Source organism: Pelobates fuscus, chromosome 3 (genome assembly GCF_036172605.1).
Source record: "Pelobates fuscus isolate aPelFus1 chromosome 3, aPelFus1.pri, whole genome shotgun sequence".
Lineage (NCBI taxonomy): Eukaryota > Metazoa > Chordata > Amphibia > Anura > Pelobatidae > Pelobates > Pelobates fuscus.
Window position 1 is genome coordinate 247,504,793 of NC_086319.1, and position 21,260 is coordinate 247,526,052.

General features: G+C 39.1%; 1 protein-coding gene across 1 annotated transcript in view; it reads right to left on the reverse strand.

Annotated features, from left to right (window-relative positions):
• CHCHD3 (coiled-coil-helix-coiled-coil-helix domain containing 3) overlaps positions 1-21,260 on the reverse strand; it is a 286,257-nt gene that overhangs the window by 176,652 nt on the left and 88,345 nt on the right. Inside the window, exon 4 of the mRNA XM_063448299.1 lies at positions 17,196-17,340. Coding sequence (XP_063304369.1) covers positions 17,196-17,340 — 145 coding nt within the window. The remainder of the gene's footprint in view (positions 1-17,195; positions 17,341-21,260) is intronic.

Below are 21,260 nucleotides of genomic sequence, written 5' to 3' on the forward strand. Positions count from 1 at the left end.
ACCAGCGCCGAGGGAGCCTGGTACTGGATTAAAGGAACACTATAGTCACCTAAATTACTTTTGCTAAATAAAGCAGTTTTAGTGTATAGATCATGCCTCTCAGGTTTCACTGCTCAATTCACTGTCATTTAGGAGTTAACCCCTTCAGGACCGGACTGTTTTTGCGATGTTTGTACGTTAAGGACCAGAGCTATTTTAACACTTTTGTGGGGTTTGTGTTTAGCTGTAATTTTCCGCTCTCTCATTTACTGTTCCGATACAAATTATATATTGTTTTTTTCAGGACAAAAAGGGATTTCTTTACATACTTTTATTTTTATCATGTCATATAATTTAATTAAAAAAATAATAATAAAATATGGTGAAAAATGAAAAAAATAAACATTTTTTGACTTTTACTTAAAAAAAACTCTTTTACTGATCTACAAAATCGAATGAAACAAACTGCTAAATAGATTCAAAATGTTGTCCTGAGTTTAAAAACACCCAATGTTTATGTGTTTTTTGCTTTTATTTGCAAGTTATAGGGCTATAAGTACAAATAGGAAATTGCAGTTGCAAAATGTACATTTTTCAAATGTATCAATAGTGACATTGTAACACTGTTATGCCATCCATCTCCAAAAAAACACCCCACATGTATATATTTTTCTTAAACTAGATAACCCAGGGTATTCATCTAAGAATATTTTGATACTTTCTATGCAGCCATTGTACCACAAACCTTTGCCAAACTTTGCATAGGTAGTTTATTTGTTTTATTTTTTTCACATAAATTGCAATATGTATAGGTGTGGTGGGTTGTTTGGGGGCTAAAAAGCCACATTTTGCAGGTGCCCCCATCAAACCATATATTTCTTAAAAGTAAACACCCTAGGGTATTTCACATGGTGGTATTTTAACACTTTCCATGCCTTAATTCTACCACCAGGCTTTGTCAAACATTGAGTTAGTACATTTTTTCTGTTTTTTTTCTGTTTTTCTCACACACACATTGTACTTTAGGCATGAATTAACAGATCCTGTTATGTGTCACTGCCAAACAACACCCCAATATGTGTTCAGTAACATCTCCAGAGTACAGGGATACCCCCCATGTATAGGTGTGTTGGGTTGTTTGGGGGCTAAAACGCCACATTTTGCAGGTGCGCATATCAGTTTCCCAGCTTGGAATTTTGACATGTAGTCAACCTGCATGCATGTCCTATTTGGGACATTTCTGAAGCCGACCAATGTATTTTACCCCCATCAAACCATATATTTTTGAAAAGTAGACATCCTAGGGTATTTCACATGGTGGAATTTTTACACTTTTCATGCACTAATTCTACCACCAGGCTTTGTCAAACATTAAGTTAGTAAAAAAGAATTCAGTTTTTTTCACACACCTTGTACTTTAGGCATGAATGATCAGATCCTGTTATGTGTCACTGCCAAACAACACCCCAATATGTGTTCAGCAAGATCTCCTGAATACAGTGATACCACCCAAGCATAGGCTTGTCGGGTTCTTTGGGGGCTAAAAGGCCACATTTAGCAGGTGCGCTTATCAGTTTCCCAACTTGGAATTTTGACATGTAATCAACCTGCGCCCATGTCCCATTTGAGCCAATGTATTTTACCCCCATCAAACCATATATTTTTAAAAAGTAGACAACCCAGGGTATTTTAAATGGTGGTATTTTAACACTTTTCATGCACTGAATTCTACCACCAGCCTTTGTCAAACTTTTGGATAGTAATCTTTTTTTGTTTCTTTGTCAGACACATTGTACTTTGGGCATGAATTAACAGATCCTGTTATGTGTAACTGCCAAACACTGCCCAATATGTTCAGCAACATCTCCCGAGTACAGTGATACCCCCCATGTATAGGGTTGCTGGGTTGTTTGGGGGCCAAAAGGCAACAATCAGAACTTGTACATGTCAGTTTTTGACTTGATATATAGGTATGCTTGGTCTATCTTCAGTTTGACATATTTTTGCACTCTCCAGTTAATGTTACCATCATGACAGTATATATTTTTATAAAGTAGATTTCAAAGGTTATAGAGGATGGGGTGTTTTGACTTCTTTCCCCCCCCCAAAGAAAGTGTAGTGGTAATTTTTTTATTCTGGTTTTTATGCACACGTCATCTGGTTTTGGACAGCTAGTTATGTGTTACTGCCAGAAAACTTGTTAGGCCAAATGTGCAGGTAGCAAATGTACATTTAGCCGCAATCTTTAAACTGACTCCTGCAAATAGAATCTAACTGGAGATTTGGGGGAAGGAAACTGACTAACAAAAAATGGCTGCTTTCCAAAGAAACAAAAAATAAAATAAAAATTCAGGAACTCTTCTTACAAGTGTTCTGTGTGGTACAGCTTGAAACATGTTTCTACACACAGTCCTGGGCAATCAGGACAGTGAAAAGGGGTGTCTGTCCTTCCGTTTGGGGGGGGGGGGGGGTTTCTAGCAGTTGGCGGTAACTTCAAAATAAAATGTCTGGACTCAGCTTGCACCGTTGTTGGAACTTGTCCATCTCCATAAATTGTTAAAGAAATTATTTTCAACTGAAATTAGAGAAAGGTGGTTTTCCCTGGATTATTTGTTTTAAAAAGCAAAAATGAGTTGTAAGTTGCTATTTGCATCAGATAGATAGCCACCTTTTTATACCATGCTTTGGTTTTTCATAAAATAAGATATGGCTGCATCAGCTGATCAGCCAAATCATCAACCCCCCATGTACTTATTATACGCCCTGATGCAAACCGGTTTGGACTCTACTCTGCCCCGGACAGAGACGTCTGACATGCGTTCGTCATGGATGGTGGTTAGCATGTTGACATCCTTCCTGTCCCTAAATTTTAGTGCAAGCACTTCAGCAGGGATTACATTTTACTGTAATCTTATTTTATTTTAACCCCTGAGGGTTAATTTTTTTTAATTTTTTTTAACCCTCGGGGGTTACATTTATTTTATTAATTAATTGAAATATTTAAAATTATATATTTAGCTAGCTGGGGTGGGTGGAAGTTAGTGGGAATTGGAGAATTTGGTATTAGGCTAACTAGGGGTTAACGTTAAAAAAAGTTTGAAAATAAGCTTTAAAAACTTGAAAAAAGTTTTAAAAAAAATGTTTTAATAACGTTCAAGTAAACTCCCCCCCCCCTTACCCAGTGAAAATAAAAATTAACCCCTTCCCTGCCAGTCGATCACTGCCTACAGTGATCAAAATACAGATCCCAGTATTATACTGTGATCTATTTTTTTTAACCCCTGAGGATTAACTTTTATTAAAGTTTAAAAAAATTAATAAGCAAAAAAGGGTTTAAAAACTAGTTTTAAAAAGTAAAAAAATACATTTAAAAACGCTCATTACCACTACACCTGGAACAAACTAGAGAAAAAATGATCCCACGGTAAGGTTCAAAATACACCTTTTGAATTACCCCAGGGTGTATTTTTTAATAAATAGTATGTGTTTGTGGGGAAGTTTCAATAACAACCATCTAAACTACTCCAAAATGGAACATGGACACAGCGTAAAACTTCAAAGTTAGAAAAAAAACGAATGGCTGTGTCTCAAATGTGCCCCTTCCATGTCCACACATACATGGCAAAGGTACATATGGGGGTATCGCTGTACTCAGATGACATAGCTGGGAACATATGAAGTATAATAGTCGTAGCACACATAAGGTTTGCAAAATATACTGTGCAAACTCACTTTGTGCATCAAAAAGGCAGAAAAAAATGCTTATTACCACTACACTTGGTATAAGCTAGCAGAAAAATGATCCCACGCTAAGGTTCAAAATATGCCGTTTGAAATACCCTGGGATGTCTTCTTTAAGACGTGGGATGCCTTTATGGTGTAGTTGTAATATGTAGCCTGCTCAAGTGCTTCAAAGTGGGACACGGACGCATCAAAACCCTCCATGAAAATTCACACAAAAAAACTGAACTTGTCACGTCTCTTTTATAGCACTGTAACTTCACAAAATAGTGTCTAGGTCATACATTGGGCATAATGTTTTATTCAGAAGGTGTAAGAGTATAATTTGGGGATTTTTATGACAGTGGTACATATTAAGTGTAAGAAATACTCAGCAAAAATGCTAAATATATGTAAAAATTCAATTTTTTCCCCTCCTCACGACAAACTGACAGAAATTGGTGAAAAAATTGTGACAAGTTAAGGCACAATATACACCATATAAGATACCTTGGGGTGTCCGCTTTATCAAATGAAAGCCCTTTGTGGGGTTATTTGAACAGTCACACTGCTATAATACCCTAAAATGAGACATAGGCCTGTCAAATCCATCTACGAAAATTCTAACTATAGAAACTGAAATAGCCCTGTCTCTTACATGGCACTGTAGTTTTACAGAAAAGTGCCAAAGGCATACAATGGGGGTATCGTTATACTCATCAGATGTAGCTGAACACAATATGGGGCAGGAATAGCACACACCAGCTTTACGAAATACACATTTGTTATATGTGTAAATGCCAAAATAAAGAAAAAACACAATTTTACTCCAATATTTAGCAGAGATTGGCGATGTAATTGCTGCGTAAAAAGTGTCAAACTAACCTGAGGTAAATAGCCTGTGATGTCGACTTTATATAAATATATACTTTTTTGTAGCAAGTTTGTTTTCTGTGATGGCTACTAAACCTACAAGACAAACATACCAAATTCTAAAATTGTTGCAAATTGAAATTTTATTTTAGACCTTGTATTGTGACCTGTAACTTTCAAAATAATCTGAAATCCTAGACATATGATGTACTATATAAATCAAAAGACATAAATGAATTTATTTTCAATTACTTTTTCTAAGCTGGACATATTATGCACATGCAATTATTGCCAAAACTGTGATTTTTTTTTTTTCAATTTTTATTTAATTAATGAGAATGTATCTATGTATATGTGACATCAAATTAAAGCCCTGTTTGCCCTTTAAAAAACGATGTATAATATGTGTTGGTGCAATAAAGGACAGAGATGCAAATTGCGTTTGAATACAAACAGCAGAAAAATGCAGAAATGGCTTGTGTCCTTAAGCGTAAGACAAGCTTCTGAAGCTCTTTTCTTAAGGGGTAAAACAGACAGAGTTATTGATACCCAGTTTAACACATTTTACTTTTTGCCCTAACAGCATAAGAAAAGGATGCTCAGTTTACCCATCGTTTTTTGTGAATGCATGAAGTATCACTTTTATTTTATAAAAGCAATACTTTTACACATCTAAATGGAGAAAAAAAATGTGCATTACATATAAATCAAACAAAATAGATAATGGACATCAGATACTGAATGTATGAAACAATCTATACACTCTGTATGCAAGTAATGGCTTGTACACAGTGGTCAAACACTTATTTAAAAAACAATCACATTTCACGGTTCCTGAACACATTTAAACATTAACATTTTATGAGACAGACAGTTAGTATAGAGAAAGAGAAAACAAACATATTGAAGGCTTCTTTATAGGAATATAAATACAATTGAAAGATGCATTCATATCTCAGGAACATGTTCATAGACAATGAAGATTCCTAAACCTAGATACATGTTTCCAAAGGGAGGGGATTTTTTTTCCCTAGTTTTATGCAGAGATGCTTGTCAAAAGGAATAACAGACAATACAACAATTACATCTGTCATGGCATTTATAAGGACAAAAGATGACAATTTTAAGATTGGTCCTTTGTTGTTGCTTGTCAAGCATAACTTGCATGGTTAAAGAAAAATAAAAAAATCCTTTTTTTTTTTTCAGGTAGGATATGTCAAGGAAGGAACGGTTTGGTTAAACTGCCTGCATGGTCAATTAATACAACATACATAATATATGCATGTTACATATTAGAAGAAAAAAAGGCATATGTATGCTGTTCCAAGCAATATGTGATCGTCATTAGCACACAAAAACACTTGTAAGACCACATCCTCCACCCCGACCCCCACACCCCAAGGTAAACACATCACACATTTTCAAAACAACCAGCAGAGCAATCTACTGGCAAACATACAGAGATGCACAGCTCCACAACAAAGGAGCCTACAAATCACTCCATGGAACACACGGTCTGGGTCTACAAGACCAGGACCACATATACGCAGATACATAACGCAATCTACAAAGATACCACACACACACACACCAAACGCACACAAGCCTCTATAGACAGAATAACGACCAAAGCTACAGAACTAATCCTATCTGCAACCGATAATCAAATGAAAAGCAACTCAACCGAATAACAAATGATATTTAGAATATGCACTTCCTCACGCAACTGTCTTTATTCTGTACCAAACTCGCACAGCAAAATACCTATGTGTGGATGTTCTGTAACATATGTACAGCAAACTTTAACCCCATCCTATCTTTTCTGTACCCCTATCCCCATAACATCCTTAAAAATAAAATAAAGAATTGGGGGGGGGGGGGAAACACTTGTAGAATTTATAGTTTAGAGAGGAATACAAAATGTTAAAACTCAGCATTCAAGGATCTAAAGTCATTCCCTACCTGTAAGGTTACCTTCTGAATCCGATGCTACTGCATTACCGTCTAGCCATCCTCAGACCTCAGCGCATTTGCATCTTATCTAAATTGTTCCCAGCCAGCCGAGCACTCATGTCAATGTGAAAAGTCGCTTGCTGGTGCTGATGTGGCCGTATCGTTTTCAGGACAAAAAAAAAACATCTAGGCTCAGCACCAGATCACGCTCGCTACATTTCAGCCACCATCTATCTTAAATAATACTGCGATACTCCGATTAAATAATACTAACTGCGATCTTGGTGCCTTTTATCCATATTTGTTAGTGTAGTGTTTGATGCATTGCGTATTTCCAATACAGATGCAATTGTGACGCTTGGGGCCTATCGATTGTCATTTTGTTTCTGACCAAGTGATCTTTGACCCTGAAATTGTCTTATCTGCTATTACTGTGTAAGCAGAAGCAACATGAGCACTATAGCAAGCTGCAATGACTAGGATGCTTGATGTATTCCTTTAATCTTTCCATAATCTACTGTTCTATAACCCTTGCTCTAAGTTTTCATTCTATTAGTCTATTCATTCACCTAATTGTTCAAAAACTATGGATATTGCATACACTCAAGCCTACAATCGCCTTTTTATTCCTGGTGTCCCGGCTCTCATTCAGTTAAAATGAACACTGAAATGCCTGTTGGGATTAAGAACCATAAGTACATACAACATATCACTTTCCTTTCCACAGGACAGACTTCATTAGGCAGTAATATTAGTGGTGGAATGTTAATATAATAAGTACAACGTTATACTAATGGGTTGTATCTTTGGATGTGGTGGGAATAGGGAGTTCACAGTTTATAAACTTTACTTGTGCTTCACAATACAAAGTTTTATATTTACTTTGTAAAAACAAAAAGCCTTTTTCCCCCAAGCTCTGTATTTTCTAATAAAAGTAAACTGTATTTACACTAAGATCAAACTAAGATGACACACAGATTGCTAGTTAATAAGTGCATGTTGGATGATCAATTACTCCTTCTCTTGAAGATTTCTGCATACACCACACACTTACATCACACCAAGCAGGTAACCCCACTCTAATCTCAACTGTGGCACTTGCCACAAAGTTTATGAGGGGAAATATATCTGTTTAAATGTACTGACAATTACTTTTCCACTCTGGGGGAAAATAAAAACCATAGAAAACTTTGTTAAACTATGAAATGTAGGGTTACACAAGTAACAGCAATTTTGCATTGGCTTTAAAAATAAAATTTTAAAAAATGTAAAAAATGTAACAGTACACTGAAAACAGAATTGAAAACTTCAGATTAAAATATTCAAGCTGTGACTAGCAGAGATAAATAATTCTTCCAATGTAAATTCAGTAAAATTCCCTGTTTAGGCACTGATAATAACAATTAAAGGCCCATGATGGTCTATATACCATCATAATCTGGTATAATCTCATATCATTTACATTTTATTTGCTAAATCTCTGTACATCCGTGGCTTATGGCACCAGTAGAATTTCTGTTTAAAAGGGCTGTTGAGTAGAAGTGTTTAATAAGCGGAAAGCAGCCATACCTAGCTGCCATTACTTTATTGACAGCTCTGTCCATTGGTTTTGTAAACACGGCTGTGCAAATCATTTGTCTAAGTTATCAACCATGTGCACAGCCATGGTTCTCCACAGAGCCTCTCATGGAGATAAGGACTGGAATCAAATGCACCTCGGGGGAGAGGTTGAAGTATATGTTCCTCCTCTCTTGTCTCAGGGAAAGACGGTAAGCTAATAGCTAACTGTAATCTCTACAATTATAAGGAAATGTATTTGTTCCCTAATTTAGTAACCTCAATTATGGTGCTAGGAGTGATTTTAAAGAGACCCTAATTTTTAACTGCAACCCACTCTACTCATGTGGCAACAGAAGGATCTAGTACTGCCAATGCTGAAGTAGTATATTCCATGTGAGCATAAGGCCTTTGATGAGCAGATTGTAAAAATAAATGTCACAGGTCTTTGAGGGGTTAAATAAGCAGGAGTCTTTCAGCCAGCACAAGGTGTTAAGAGCCAGATTGTGATAACAAAAAGTCACAAAGAAATGGGGGAGGTGGGGGGGAGAGAGGGTAATGGTATTTGCTGTTAATAAAGTCACTTTTTTGTTTTAAGAGTGGAATAAAAATGAACTGCCTTTATGCAACCAACTATTCTATTTCTGTGTTTTGAAACAGCTTGCTGCTTTCTGTGTAATCATACAGTGCCTTCTGGCTATGTCGCTTTCTTCATATTATTTCAGAAGCGTTCTAAATGGCCCTTATTTCTACTAAGATGATTAATGAGCTAAATGACCTATGTAATAATCACTGCAGGTTAGTAAACACAGTTCATCTCTTCCATTAATGAAGTGTGAGGCCATAATTTCACATGCAGGCCCCATACAATGCTTTCACACTTTATGAAATCAAAAATGTAAAAAAAAAAAAAAAAAACCTCTGGACCTAAGGAATGCACTAACTTTTTAAGAATAAATGCTGTTCTAAATACTGAATATTCTGCTTTTTCTATGGCATGGGTATCAAGCTAGACCACAAGCCAGAAAGTACTTGCACCCTTCCAGTTTACAGAGAGATATTCATATTATTTGGGGAACTTATGTATGAGCTACTAGCAGCAAACGCCAAGAGTAGTAAACAACAAAGATATACTGTATTGCACATAGGAAACACATGCTAGTATACCTGACCACCATATCATGCATGACACTGTTACAATGTTTTGATACTGTAACGCATATAGGAAATGCAGGCTGGTATACCAGACTACTATGTTTTGACACTATTGCATTACTTTCTTACTTTATTTAAATAAAATTTTCTAATTATTTACCTGCATTATTATTCCTATGGCAACCAATACCTAGATGTCAAAATATGGCAGATGTGTCATTAAACAAAGATCGCGGGGGCGGGGCCTGAACGGCAAACGGAATAGTCGCATGGCGGCGGGGCTCCCACAACCATAATGGAATTTAGGGAAATTCATACGGATCCAATGCTCACACTGATGCCGGGATACGCTGCCCGAGATAGGGGCACCCTGGCGAATCGACCGATACCAGACTCCGGTATTTCCCGCAAGCGTGAAACAGAGGAGGCCCGCTGCGGCCTACGGCGGATGGGGATGGGGGGAGGCGGCCGCTCTCCTCGCCTCTACGCCGACGGCAATGCACCCCTGAACACCCGCTCCCCCCCCCCTCAGGACCGGTGGGGGTAATCCTGGTCCAACCCAGACAGACACAAAAGCCACGGCTGACACAGATGGCGGAACCTCACAGGCAACTCACAGCTCCACAGGCCCACACTATGGCGGACACCACGGACGACCACAAAGGCTATGCAATGGGGACCGACACACTCACAAAGCTGGATGCCATCTTCACCGCCTTTTGGGCGAAACTAGAAGATAGAGAGTGGCAAGCTAAAGCACAAACTAACCTACCCAGGGAGAGTTCCCCACGCGCCCGCCGCAGTCAAGCACAACCCCGCTCAAAAGCAGGCAAACAAAGATGACGACGAAGACGGAGACACCTCCCGCCTGCTCGCAAGAGGCTACACCGAGCGGCGTTACAACCTCGAGGGGACCTACAGGACCCATCTCATCCCAGCACGAAACGGAATCCTGCTGAGCAACCTGCTGAGCTGAGTGGCAGACACACATTGCGGCGCCGGAGGTCGACAAAACCACGGAGAGCATTATTGGGGTCCTGGATAGGAGCACCACCTACCTGCACCACGCTCACAGGTACCCACAGCGACGGGCAGACAGGCCTAATACGGTACCCTTTCCGGCTGGACTCTGCCATGACAAAACGGGACCCTTGTACAGCCTGTACGCCTTTTCCCATGCTGGGTATCGGGTGAAGAGAAGCTCAAGTCGCAGGAATGCACAGAGGGAATTGGTTGGTGCCCCTGCCAAACTGAACTCTGGTGACTCCCTTCTGCAACCCTTTAAGCAAAGATAATTGTTTAATACTAAACTGTTATATACAGCCCAAAAGTTTTTGATCGCCGCAATTATTATTATTATTACTGTATGCTCTTATTATGATTAACGCTGTGTGTTCTTGCTGGGTCTTCCTAGGCCCACTGGCGGTGCTCCTAGATGGCCGGCTACTGGCCATTCGCCATTCGGCTACTGGCCATCTCTTCCCCCATCTCCTCGCACGCCGCACTCATATTACTTAGGTTGGACCTAGGTCCCTTAGCAGGACGCCTGCCCTGTTGTGTAATTTTGAGTCTGCATGTCTCATTGGACCACCGTTGTTAGTCCTTTACGATGACAGAAATGGGAAGGACCTCCAAGTGAAAGAGGGCATCCCTGTAAACATTTTGCCTAAATGGTCTTAATCATATAGATGATAACCTTAAAGGACCACTCTAGTGCCAGGAAAGCATACTCGTTTTCCTGGCACTAGAGTGCCCTGAGGGTGCCCCCACCCTCAGGGACCCCCTCCCGCCCGGCTCTGGAAAGGGGAAAAAGGTTAAAACTTACCTTTTTCCAGCGCTGGGCGGGGAGCTCTCCTCCTCCTCTCCGCCTCTCCGCTGCGCGCGCATTCAGCCGGTCGCATAGGAAAGCATTCATAATGCTTTCCTATGGACGCTTGCGTGCTCTCACTGTGATTTTCACAGTGAGAATCATGCCCAATGGCTGGCGTGGCTGGCAACCTGCCTGCCTCCCTAACCTCTCGGCTACCCGAGACTTAAAAGTATGTTTTCTACCTGTATACCTACCCTGTCCACTCTGTCGTAACAAATCCATAGGACATGCATGGACAGCGAGTGAATCAGCAACTTACCTTTAAGCGATTTTATACGCATGTTAAAAAGTATGTTCAAACTAAATTTACGCGCTAAGCAGCCATAACTGTCAAGCTGTATTACCACTATACTAAACTATTACTTAATGCGTTAACCACCAACACAAAAATGTGCGCTGATATGCTACTATGCCTTTTATGTTCAAATTCATTGTTCACTCTTATCTTGCTATAGCTGGCAAGGCATAATGAGAATGTTTGTAACCCTCATGCGCTTCAAAAATAAAGAATTAAAAAAATTACAAAAAAAAAAAATTAAAAAATAAACAAAGATCGCGTGTCCATGTTTAACATATAAAAATTGTGATTTGTAGATATTTCATGTGATTTTTTTTTTTAAAGGACCACTCTAGGCACCCAGACCACTTCAGCTTAATGAAGTGGTATGGGTGCCAGGTCCAGCTAGGGTTAACTAATTTTTTTATAAACATAGCAGTTTCAGAGAAACTGCTATGTTTATCAATTAGTTAAGCCTTCCCCTTTTTCCTCTAGTGGCTGTCTCACTGACAGCCGCTAGAGGCGCTTGCGTGATTCTCACTGTGAAAATCACAGTGAGAGCACGCAAGCGTCCATAGGAAAGCATTATGAATGCTTTCCTATGCGACCGGCTGAATGCGCGCGCAGCGGAGAGGCGGAGAGGAGGAGGAGAGCTCCCCGCCCAGCGCTGGAAAAAGGTAAGTTTTAACCTTTTTCCCCTTTCCAGAGCCGGGCGGGAGGGGGTCCCTGAGGGTGGGGGCACCCTCAGGGCACTCTAGTGCCAGGAAAACGAGTATGCTTTCCTGGCACTAGAGTGGTCCTTTAAGGTTATCATCTATATGATTAAGACCATTTAGGCAAAATGTTTACAGGGATGCCCTCTTTCACTTGGAGGTCCTTCCCATTTCTGTCATCGTAAAGGACTAACAACGGTGGTCCAATGAGACATGCAGACTCAAAATTACACAACAGGGCAGGCGTCCTGCTAAGGGACCTAGGTCCAACCTAAGTAATATGAGTGCGGCGTGCGAGGAGATGGGGGAAGAGAGAACTGAACTGTATTTCCTAATATTTCTAATGTGTTTAAATTCTGTTCAGCGTAATGACGTGGTACCTGCATGTCCCTTGACAAGTTCTGCTACATCCCCCCAAGTTCGTATTCTGGTAAAAGAGACCTGTGAGTCTCATTGGTTCTTTTCTTTCTCTGCTTTTTGTTGCTCACATGAATGACATTGTGAGACTCTGATTAACTACTTGGATGTCGACCTGCATGTCCTGACAAAAAGCTCTACATGCTTACATGTGACATATGAATATGTAAAAAACAAAACCTAATAATTATATTCACGAAATTAAGGCAAAATGTTGCATATTTGAGTTCTGAGCTTTCGATCCTGCTATAGTGAATTATCTATAATTGTGCGCACAACGTATATATAGTGTTCAAGTAGAGATGGAAGGCTAATAGAGGGGAGAGAAATATTTTTATTTATTTTTTTAAAAGAGAAAGAAACATCATTTACACCTCTTCTAGTACCTTTTAGTAGGCTTCAATCCACAAAAATAGCTAAGAAAAGAAATAAAACCTCTTCATCATTTCCATCTCCCACAGCAACTTTCAAAGAAAAAACAACAACTTAATTTTCACAAAGCACAACAACCCGCTCACATTATAGCATGCTTCTCAAGTTGCTTGAGATCTCATTCAATTGCCTCATTATTCCCTTTACATGTGACCAGTGGCTGAAAATATCCTTTAATTCTCTCTGCCATCACTTACAAATTCCCCTTGCTACCTCCTGTCTCAAATCCCAATTTTTCCATAGATTGTAGGCTTAAGGGCTATCTTTCCTGTGACACTGTATACGTGGCTGTATGTACGTGACTGTCCATCTGTACCTGTTTGTTTGTAATTGTCTGCCTGTAATTGTGCGTGTGTAAATCCCCTATACAATCACTACACTATACACACACTATACATGGATGACAGGGGAGGGGAGGGGAGGGGCGCTGCGAAGATGTTTTTGCACAGGGCGCCTAAAGGCCTAAGGCCGGCCGTGATCTTACTAAATACCTTGTATAAAAGATTAAATGGCTAGATCTCAATTCATGGGCAGGGCCCTCATTACCTTTTGTATCGGTCTGTACATGCCAATATGTGTTTCACATATCCCAGAAGACACTTTAGCCATATTTAAAAGTCCAATTTATTTAATAATAGTAGATATTGATCATGGCAAATAGACGTCATATAGAATATTCATTTTGTAAATAAACGACATAGATCAATTAGTGTATATCATTAAATATAAAGAATTTCTGCAACTATACATGAAAAAACTGCATAATAAACAAACTCTTATTGCCAAATGGAATAACAATTATACATTAAAAAACATTTATGCATTTATTTTAAATGTAAAAACTGATCTAAGAATAGTAGCAATTCTTGTGAGACCTAAAATTTTGGAAAAATAGAGAAAATTATATATATATACTAAAACGTACACTATAATAAAAATAGAATTCCTACCTAAATAGGAACACTTGTATTTTTATTGTACCAGAAAGCCACCAGATGGACTCCCGGGTGGATAGGCGACTTTTGTTCACCTAAACGACGCTGGACATCCTCATGCTATGCATGAGGACTTCCAGCATCACAAGAATTCCCAGAGGAAAGTATTCAATAAGGCTTTCCCCTAAGGGTAAATCCTAATGCGCCGGCTGACATTGGCACTGGACCCCGGTAAGTGACAGAAGGGGTTAATAGGGGGAAGCTATAGTGCCAGGAAAACAAGCTTGTTTTCCTGGCACTATAGTTTCCCTTTAATGCACTAAACACGTCTTTAAGTATTTTAGTAACTGCTTATCTCCAAGACATTGTGTGATGCTGAAAACAGGAACAGTGCTACAGTACTTTTTCTTTTCCCAAACTGCACAGCGCTCTGGGAATGTTGGTATATAAATGGTTTATTCAGCACACAGGTTTTACATACAAATCTTGAATGGTGTAATGATAAGTAACTTCAGTTATGAAATCCATAAATAGGTTTCTACAGGAATTCCCACACAAAATATGGAGAAAAAAAAAACAGAAATAAGAGGCAGTGTATAAAAGGATGGAATTATCAGTCATACATTAAAATTAAAAAAGGAAAAAACAAACATTTGGTGAAAAAAAAGCCCTTTATGTAAAATTCTACAATTTCCTATTTCTCAAATTACTATACATTTGCAAAATATCTGCGCTTCTACAGAAATAGTAATAGTAAATTTTACAAGCTTGAAAACAGTCTTTATTCAAGCAATAAGCATTTTTTAGAATTTTAGAATAAGATCTCACAAATTAAAAAAAGGGGTTGATGTGTTCTATAGACTGTAAAAATATGTTGAATGCTACAACTTGCATACAAAGTCACATTCAGTTAATATGTATTCAAGGCGGTCAGGATTCATGCAGTAGTAGGTTCTAAGGTTGGTGTAGATTGCCAGATAGTGCTGCAGTGAGGTCCTAGGGGTGGTGTAAAATGGTGGAGTGTGCCGTGAGAATATTCAAAGGACAGTGAAGTCTAATGGAGTGAGCTTGGCCTAAGGGTGGTGTAGATTGAAAGGTAGTGTTGCAGTGAGCGTGTTTTAAGGGTGACGTAGATTGATGGATTACTCTACAGTGAGCTTGTATCAAGGGGCGGGTAGGTTGATGGATTATGCTGTATTGAACTTATTCTAAGGGTTGAGTACACTGATAGATTGTGAAGCAGCAAAATTGTTCTTACGGTGGTGCAATTTGATGGATGCTGTGCAGGGCACATTGCCACTCTTAACCCCTTAAGGACACATGACATGTGTGACACGTCATGATTCCCTTTTATTCCAGAAGCTTGGTCCTTAAGGGGTTAAAAGGGTGGTGTGGATCTTTCTTCGATGTACATGACTGATGGATCGTACTGCATTTTAAGGGAAAGGAGTAGATTGTTCAATAGTGCTGCAGTGAATATATTCTAAGCGTAGAGATATGAATTGTACAGAACTGGCCATGTTCTAAGAATATAAACATGTTCTGAATAGTGCAGACACAATCGCATAGTAAGGTACACAATGCACATATTCTAAGGCATTTAACATGTCATAGTAATGATGTAAAATGAGAGATGGCTAAAAATGTGTGTGTGTATATATATATATATATATCTCAAAGTACAATGGTGAAGCCTGTATACATAATCAGACAGCCTGGCACAGATGCCAACATTGCTCTGGTCTTTAGAATAAATTTGCCTGTTTCAATTAAAAGTGCTGGCAGTCAGCATTTTGAAGTCTTCATTTGTTATTTACCAAGCATATTAGTAGTAGTTATTAGTGCAGCAGGTTGTTAATTTCTTAATTGATACATTATCGTTTCAAACCGATCACTGTATTGAAGAACTGCTCCCACGGCAGGATTTTTGGAGGGAACTTCACAAAGTGCTCTGTGCACCTGCTCCATTTACTTGCCAGCTGGATCTATCCCAGATATTTTATACACAAACATTTCTCATATAATTAAGTTATGTTTGCTGTATATCTAATTTAACTTTTTTTTCCATTATTTATAGTTTGAACAAGACAGACACAACATTTATATGTTTAGTGTTTATGCAAGCTATAATTTACAATCATTGGTGAAAAAATATATAAAAATACACCTGTTTGTAACTAAACAGATCAATCACTGCAGAAGTGGCTTCTTATCGAATAATTATAAGTATATACACACACGTGATTAGGAGCCACTTTGCACATAATTTAGGGTTGGTTGTGCCTATAAACTGCGTGCCCTATATTTGTTACAGTTATCCTGATGAAAGTTCGGATGAGGATTGAAATGATATTGTAAAGTTACTGAACATTGGTTGTCCTATCATTTATTGTCTGACCCTGAGGAAAGTCCCGAGCGGGGACTGAAACGTTGGTCACAGATTTTTAATATGATTAAATAAAACTTTTGAATTTTAAACAAGACCGGTGAGCAGCTATCATTTGGCGTTCTATGTATCTTTGGAGTCCAGGCTTTGGCACCCGGCATATCAGGAACATTAAAGCGTGAGTGCATGGGATTTTTTTCTATTTTTTATATATATATATATATATAGGAATTTTGTAAAGATGCTACAAAATAATTTGCTGAATGTGTGTATTACTATTATTTATAGCTCATTGAGTTTACATGCTAGAGGGAGTGGGGTAAAGCGACACAAAAAGTAAGGGATAGTATTAGAGAAGTAATACACAAACACATTCAGCAAATTATTTGGTAGCATTTTTACAAAATTCTGTGGCTTTTCCTGGCTAGCAGAGTCCACTTCTTCCTCAGAATTTATACTCGTGCTTGATCATTGTCCTTTTTATCCAAACACGTTGGCAAAGCACTCTCAGAGTACTAGTATGACAAAATAAAACCAACAAACTGTTATATATAAACTAGCACAAATTGGCATATTACACATACTACATGTACAGTATTTAGGACACATTTAGGAAGTAGGCAGCTTTTAGAAAACTGCATCCTATATTCGGGCATGGGGGAGGAGAGGGAAATATATATGTTATCCCTATTAAAGAAGTTGTTTGTCTACATTAACTGGAAAAATAACTAACTTCAGGTTGTAGATTTTTAAATTTCACGTTTCCCATTCTGAAAGCAAGGTGGTTATAAGGTGCAGGTATTTAGGGCTTATTATTTGCTGCAAGACTAAAATTCAAGCGTAAAATATTGGGGACTTTATGACAGCATCTTCTTATATAAATGAATGCCTACCAAAACTCCCACATTTTATTGCACTGTCTACTTACAAAGCTCTTTGCTTTTATGCGTTCCTCCTCAGTTGCAGCTTTTTCACGCAGGACAGATCTAGTAAGTTGCTCTGTTGAAGCAGCTCGTTCCCGTTCTAGGGCCTTTCCAATTTCATCATGGACCAAAAATCTTCCTTGTTCCAACCTACAGAAATTAGAGATCGTTAGACAACTACTTTTACATACATACTAAAGAAACAAATAGAATCAGTAAACAATTAAAAGAACCCTACACTCCAAAAAAGAAATCAATAAAAAATCCTGTATAGTAATTATACCTGTGCCAGGGAAATTAACAGAGACTTCTCATTGAGAAGCCTCAGATTCTGAGCAGTGTGTGCATTTGGGGGATGGAGGTGTATAGGGCAGGAGAACACTATGAAGCTTTGAAGGAGGAACAGGGAGTCCTGTGACTACATGCTAATAGGAGGAGATAGAAACCCCCCCACCTGTCGACCTGATTGTTTCTTAATCTATTTTTAAAAAAAGGGACGATTTCTCAAAGAAATAGGCATTTTACTGAAGTGCAGTAAAAACAGGCTTAGGTGCTTTAGGGGTGTGGAGTGGTTAAGGTGGAGGAAAAAAGGGTTTGTAAGGATGCCAAACTATTTGTGTAGTATACAAGGTGAAGGAGACTGCTTAGTCAAAACACATTGCATATTTTTAGTTCAAGAAGGCTACAAAGTGGTAACATTTATTTCTTGTATATTAATTGATTACTGATACTTTGTTTTACCCCTTATTGATATTTGTTTTTTATGGAGAATACATTTCTGAATATATGTAATCCTGATATCAAAGAGCATACCTAAACTTGTAATGGTACCCCTTGGGAGCATTATTAACAGCCTGATAATGTTTTCATAACACATAAGTGGTTCCAAATAGAATTCTCCCCTCCCCCTCCCCCACCCCCCAACCCCCAACATTTGCAATTAGGTTGCACGTCTGTGTATTTTTCTTTTTTCATTATTAGAATTTGAGAACATCCAACAATTGCCATACATGCAAGGTGGCGTGCAAGGTGGTAGTCGCCCCTTAATTATGCATTGTTGATTTTTTTTTTTTCAATGATTCTTTTTACACTTTAATTACAAGTGATGAGGAAACACTAAGTGTGACATGGCATTTGGTTTTGTCTTACATTTTTATAGCACCCCCAACACCACACAATGTATGACATTGACTTGTATAACCAAGAAATAAGTGAAAATAAAGTGTGTGTGGCACTTCAGATAATATTACTTTAACATGTGATGTGAAATACTGATATAAAACAGTGTTTTCCCAACACTAAAAAATATATAGACAATAACAAAAAAAAGATATCGGTAAATTAAAAATAAACACCATGTGTTAATAGTGGGGGGGAAATGATGAAATAAACAAAATATTTGAGTGTATACTTAATTTCCCAAGGATTAATTTACATGGATTCAACATTACAGTAAATAGTACCTGAAGTAAAAACAGTAGCAACAGAGTGTAAACTGTATAACACATAAAATAAGGGAAATGGTGGGGACATTTCACTTACATAAGTGACAGCCATGCCAGGCTCTGTATTAAAAGTTCCAGGGTGCCATTACTGGCTACAGGAATATCCTCCCATCAACAGGATACAGGACTCCAGATATATTCATAAAGAAATCATTTATTTGATAAAAATAAAAAATATTTTTTTTTTATAATTCTTTAATTTTTGTTGCACATTAGCCTGTGTCGTCACAACAGCAGGAGCACACATATTATATCCACATATACCGACAAGGTATGGCAATAATATAGCACCGCAGTTTTGGGGAGTTTTTTTTGTTTACAAAAGCATGGAGTCAGATGCGTGGTACGCTTAATAGTCAAGTCTGTGTGTCTAGTGCGTGAGATACAGATTAGGCATGACTATAAATTTGTAAAGCTATACTATGAATAGTTAAGCTAGGCCATATACATCACATTTCCCCGCTAAATACTTGTGCAGCTACTTTGGCTAGAGAGGTATTTACATAGCTGATAGATGTTAACTGTCGATCTACATATTCGTAGTATGTGTCGTCCCGCAAACACTTAGGGCAGACGGGGGGGCGGGGAGAGGCAGTAGGGAGAGAGATTTTTAACATGTTGTAAAACAATCATAACGTGAGTTGTATACCTGAGTTGTATTGCTGCCTTCTTATGCTATAATAAGGTATAACTCAAAGAGAAGTAAAAAAAAAAAAAAAAACAGAGGCAGTTGAGACATAAAACAATAGCATGGTGAAAGTATCTTATCAGCAGCTGACCACTGCGATCGGGCAGTAGGAAGCCTTCAGGTGGTGGCTGCAGCATAGGAGCCTTGTCTGGGCTGTCTCTGTACAAAGGGTGTCACCCTCTCTAGGTCCCACCTGTGCGGTGGTGTCGGGAGGTGCTGTGTGCCGCATAGCATCTTGAGGAAGTCCCAGCATAGGTAGCAGGTCCTGTGCTCCCTGCGGGTCGTAGAACTAGTGTTTATCTTCACCCTTTGTGACGAGTAGGGAGCGGTTGAGGCGCCATCTATATGGTATGCCTTGTTGCCGGAGGAGCAAGGTAAACGGTTTGAGGGACCTCCTCCAGGCTAGAGTGCCACCAGACAGATCTGTAAAAAAAAGGAAAGGGACATTTCTTCAAATGTGTATAGGACACAGTCTTTAACCGCTGCCAGAGTTGCTGATTTATCCGTCCTATGTTAAAAGCGGATTATGAGGTCTGAGAGAGTCGCCGTTGGGGCTCTGGCCGGCTTTGGGGCTCTGAAAATACCATCTAAGCTGATGGCCTTGGCCTGCCTCTGTGATAACAGTGCCGTCGTCAGGAGCCTTTGCAGGAGGTGCGGCAGTTCAGCTAATGGAATGTCATCTCTGATAGTCCCCGTACCTTCAAGGTTGTTTGCCTAACGTGCGTCTTCCAGGGAGGCAAATTTCCAGTTAAATTCGTAATGTCGGCTCTGTAGGCCCTTGATCTCCTGTTGTAAGGAGGTAATGTGGTTAGTATTTGCTATGGAGGTGTTCTCCAGGGCACCCAGCCTTCCTGTTAGCCATCTTATATCTGTGCGGAGATTAGCCATGTCCGGCTGGATTGTGGTTTGGAGGTCTGCCAAAAGTTTTGTTGAGCACCGCGATAGTCGCTGGTGCAGTATAAGGGATCTGGAGTTTAGATGCTGCTACTGTCATAACGGCTAAGTGGGGTGTGTCCTCTCCCAGGGAGAAGTCATCCAATAGTTCGGAGTATGTCTCTGGGTAGTCGGCCATCTTGAGCCTAGCTGCTCCGTGTGCTTGTCTCCACATGTCTCAGATAGCTAAGCCTTGTCTCGGCTGGTCGGGTTTCTATTTTTTGGTCTTTCGACCCATGCTGGTTCATCAACTGCTGCCCGGTGTTTGCAGCTGTTGTGGTCAGATTTTTTGGCCTGAAGAGGGTGTTAATTGATTCCAGTGCCATGCGACCGCTAAGCTCTGCAGCTAGGCTATGGTAGGCTGAGCTCACTGCTAGTAAGTAATCCAGGAAATATAGTAAAGTCCAGATAGAAGCAGCAGGCGCTTTCTGAGACTTTCTTCCCGTGCTGACCTGCAAGCTCCAGGTATCCAGTTTATATACTATCGGCAATTGGCTTCCATATATTTTTCCGACTTCCTGATTCTTTTTCCAGCATCTTCATGCCATCACTGTGTCAATTTTGGCTCCCCTAAACGAGCCTTTCTGGCGCGCAAATTAACAAATAGACTTTGATTTTATGTCTTATTTGTGGAGAACAATTTAAACAGGTTCTTGCTTGGCAGTCCAAAATATCATAAACCTCCTACAGTGCTTATGTGGTCTCAAATATGTCAGTATGACCAATAGGAGCTTGAAAACGTGAGTGGTGGAACACGTCGGAAATATCCAGAGATGTTATAAGAAACATAGCATATCAGCAGATTTTGCAGAGTAACATGGGAGTGACCCATATCTTCTGGGACATATATGGCCATTTTACAAAACACAAGCATTGGACGGGTAATAATTAGCAAAGGTGGATTTTGGAAATAAATACCATTCCACATGGTCTTAAAGGAACAT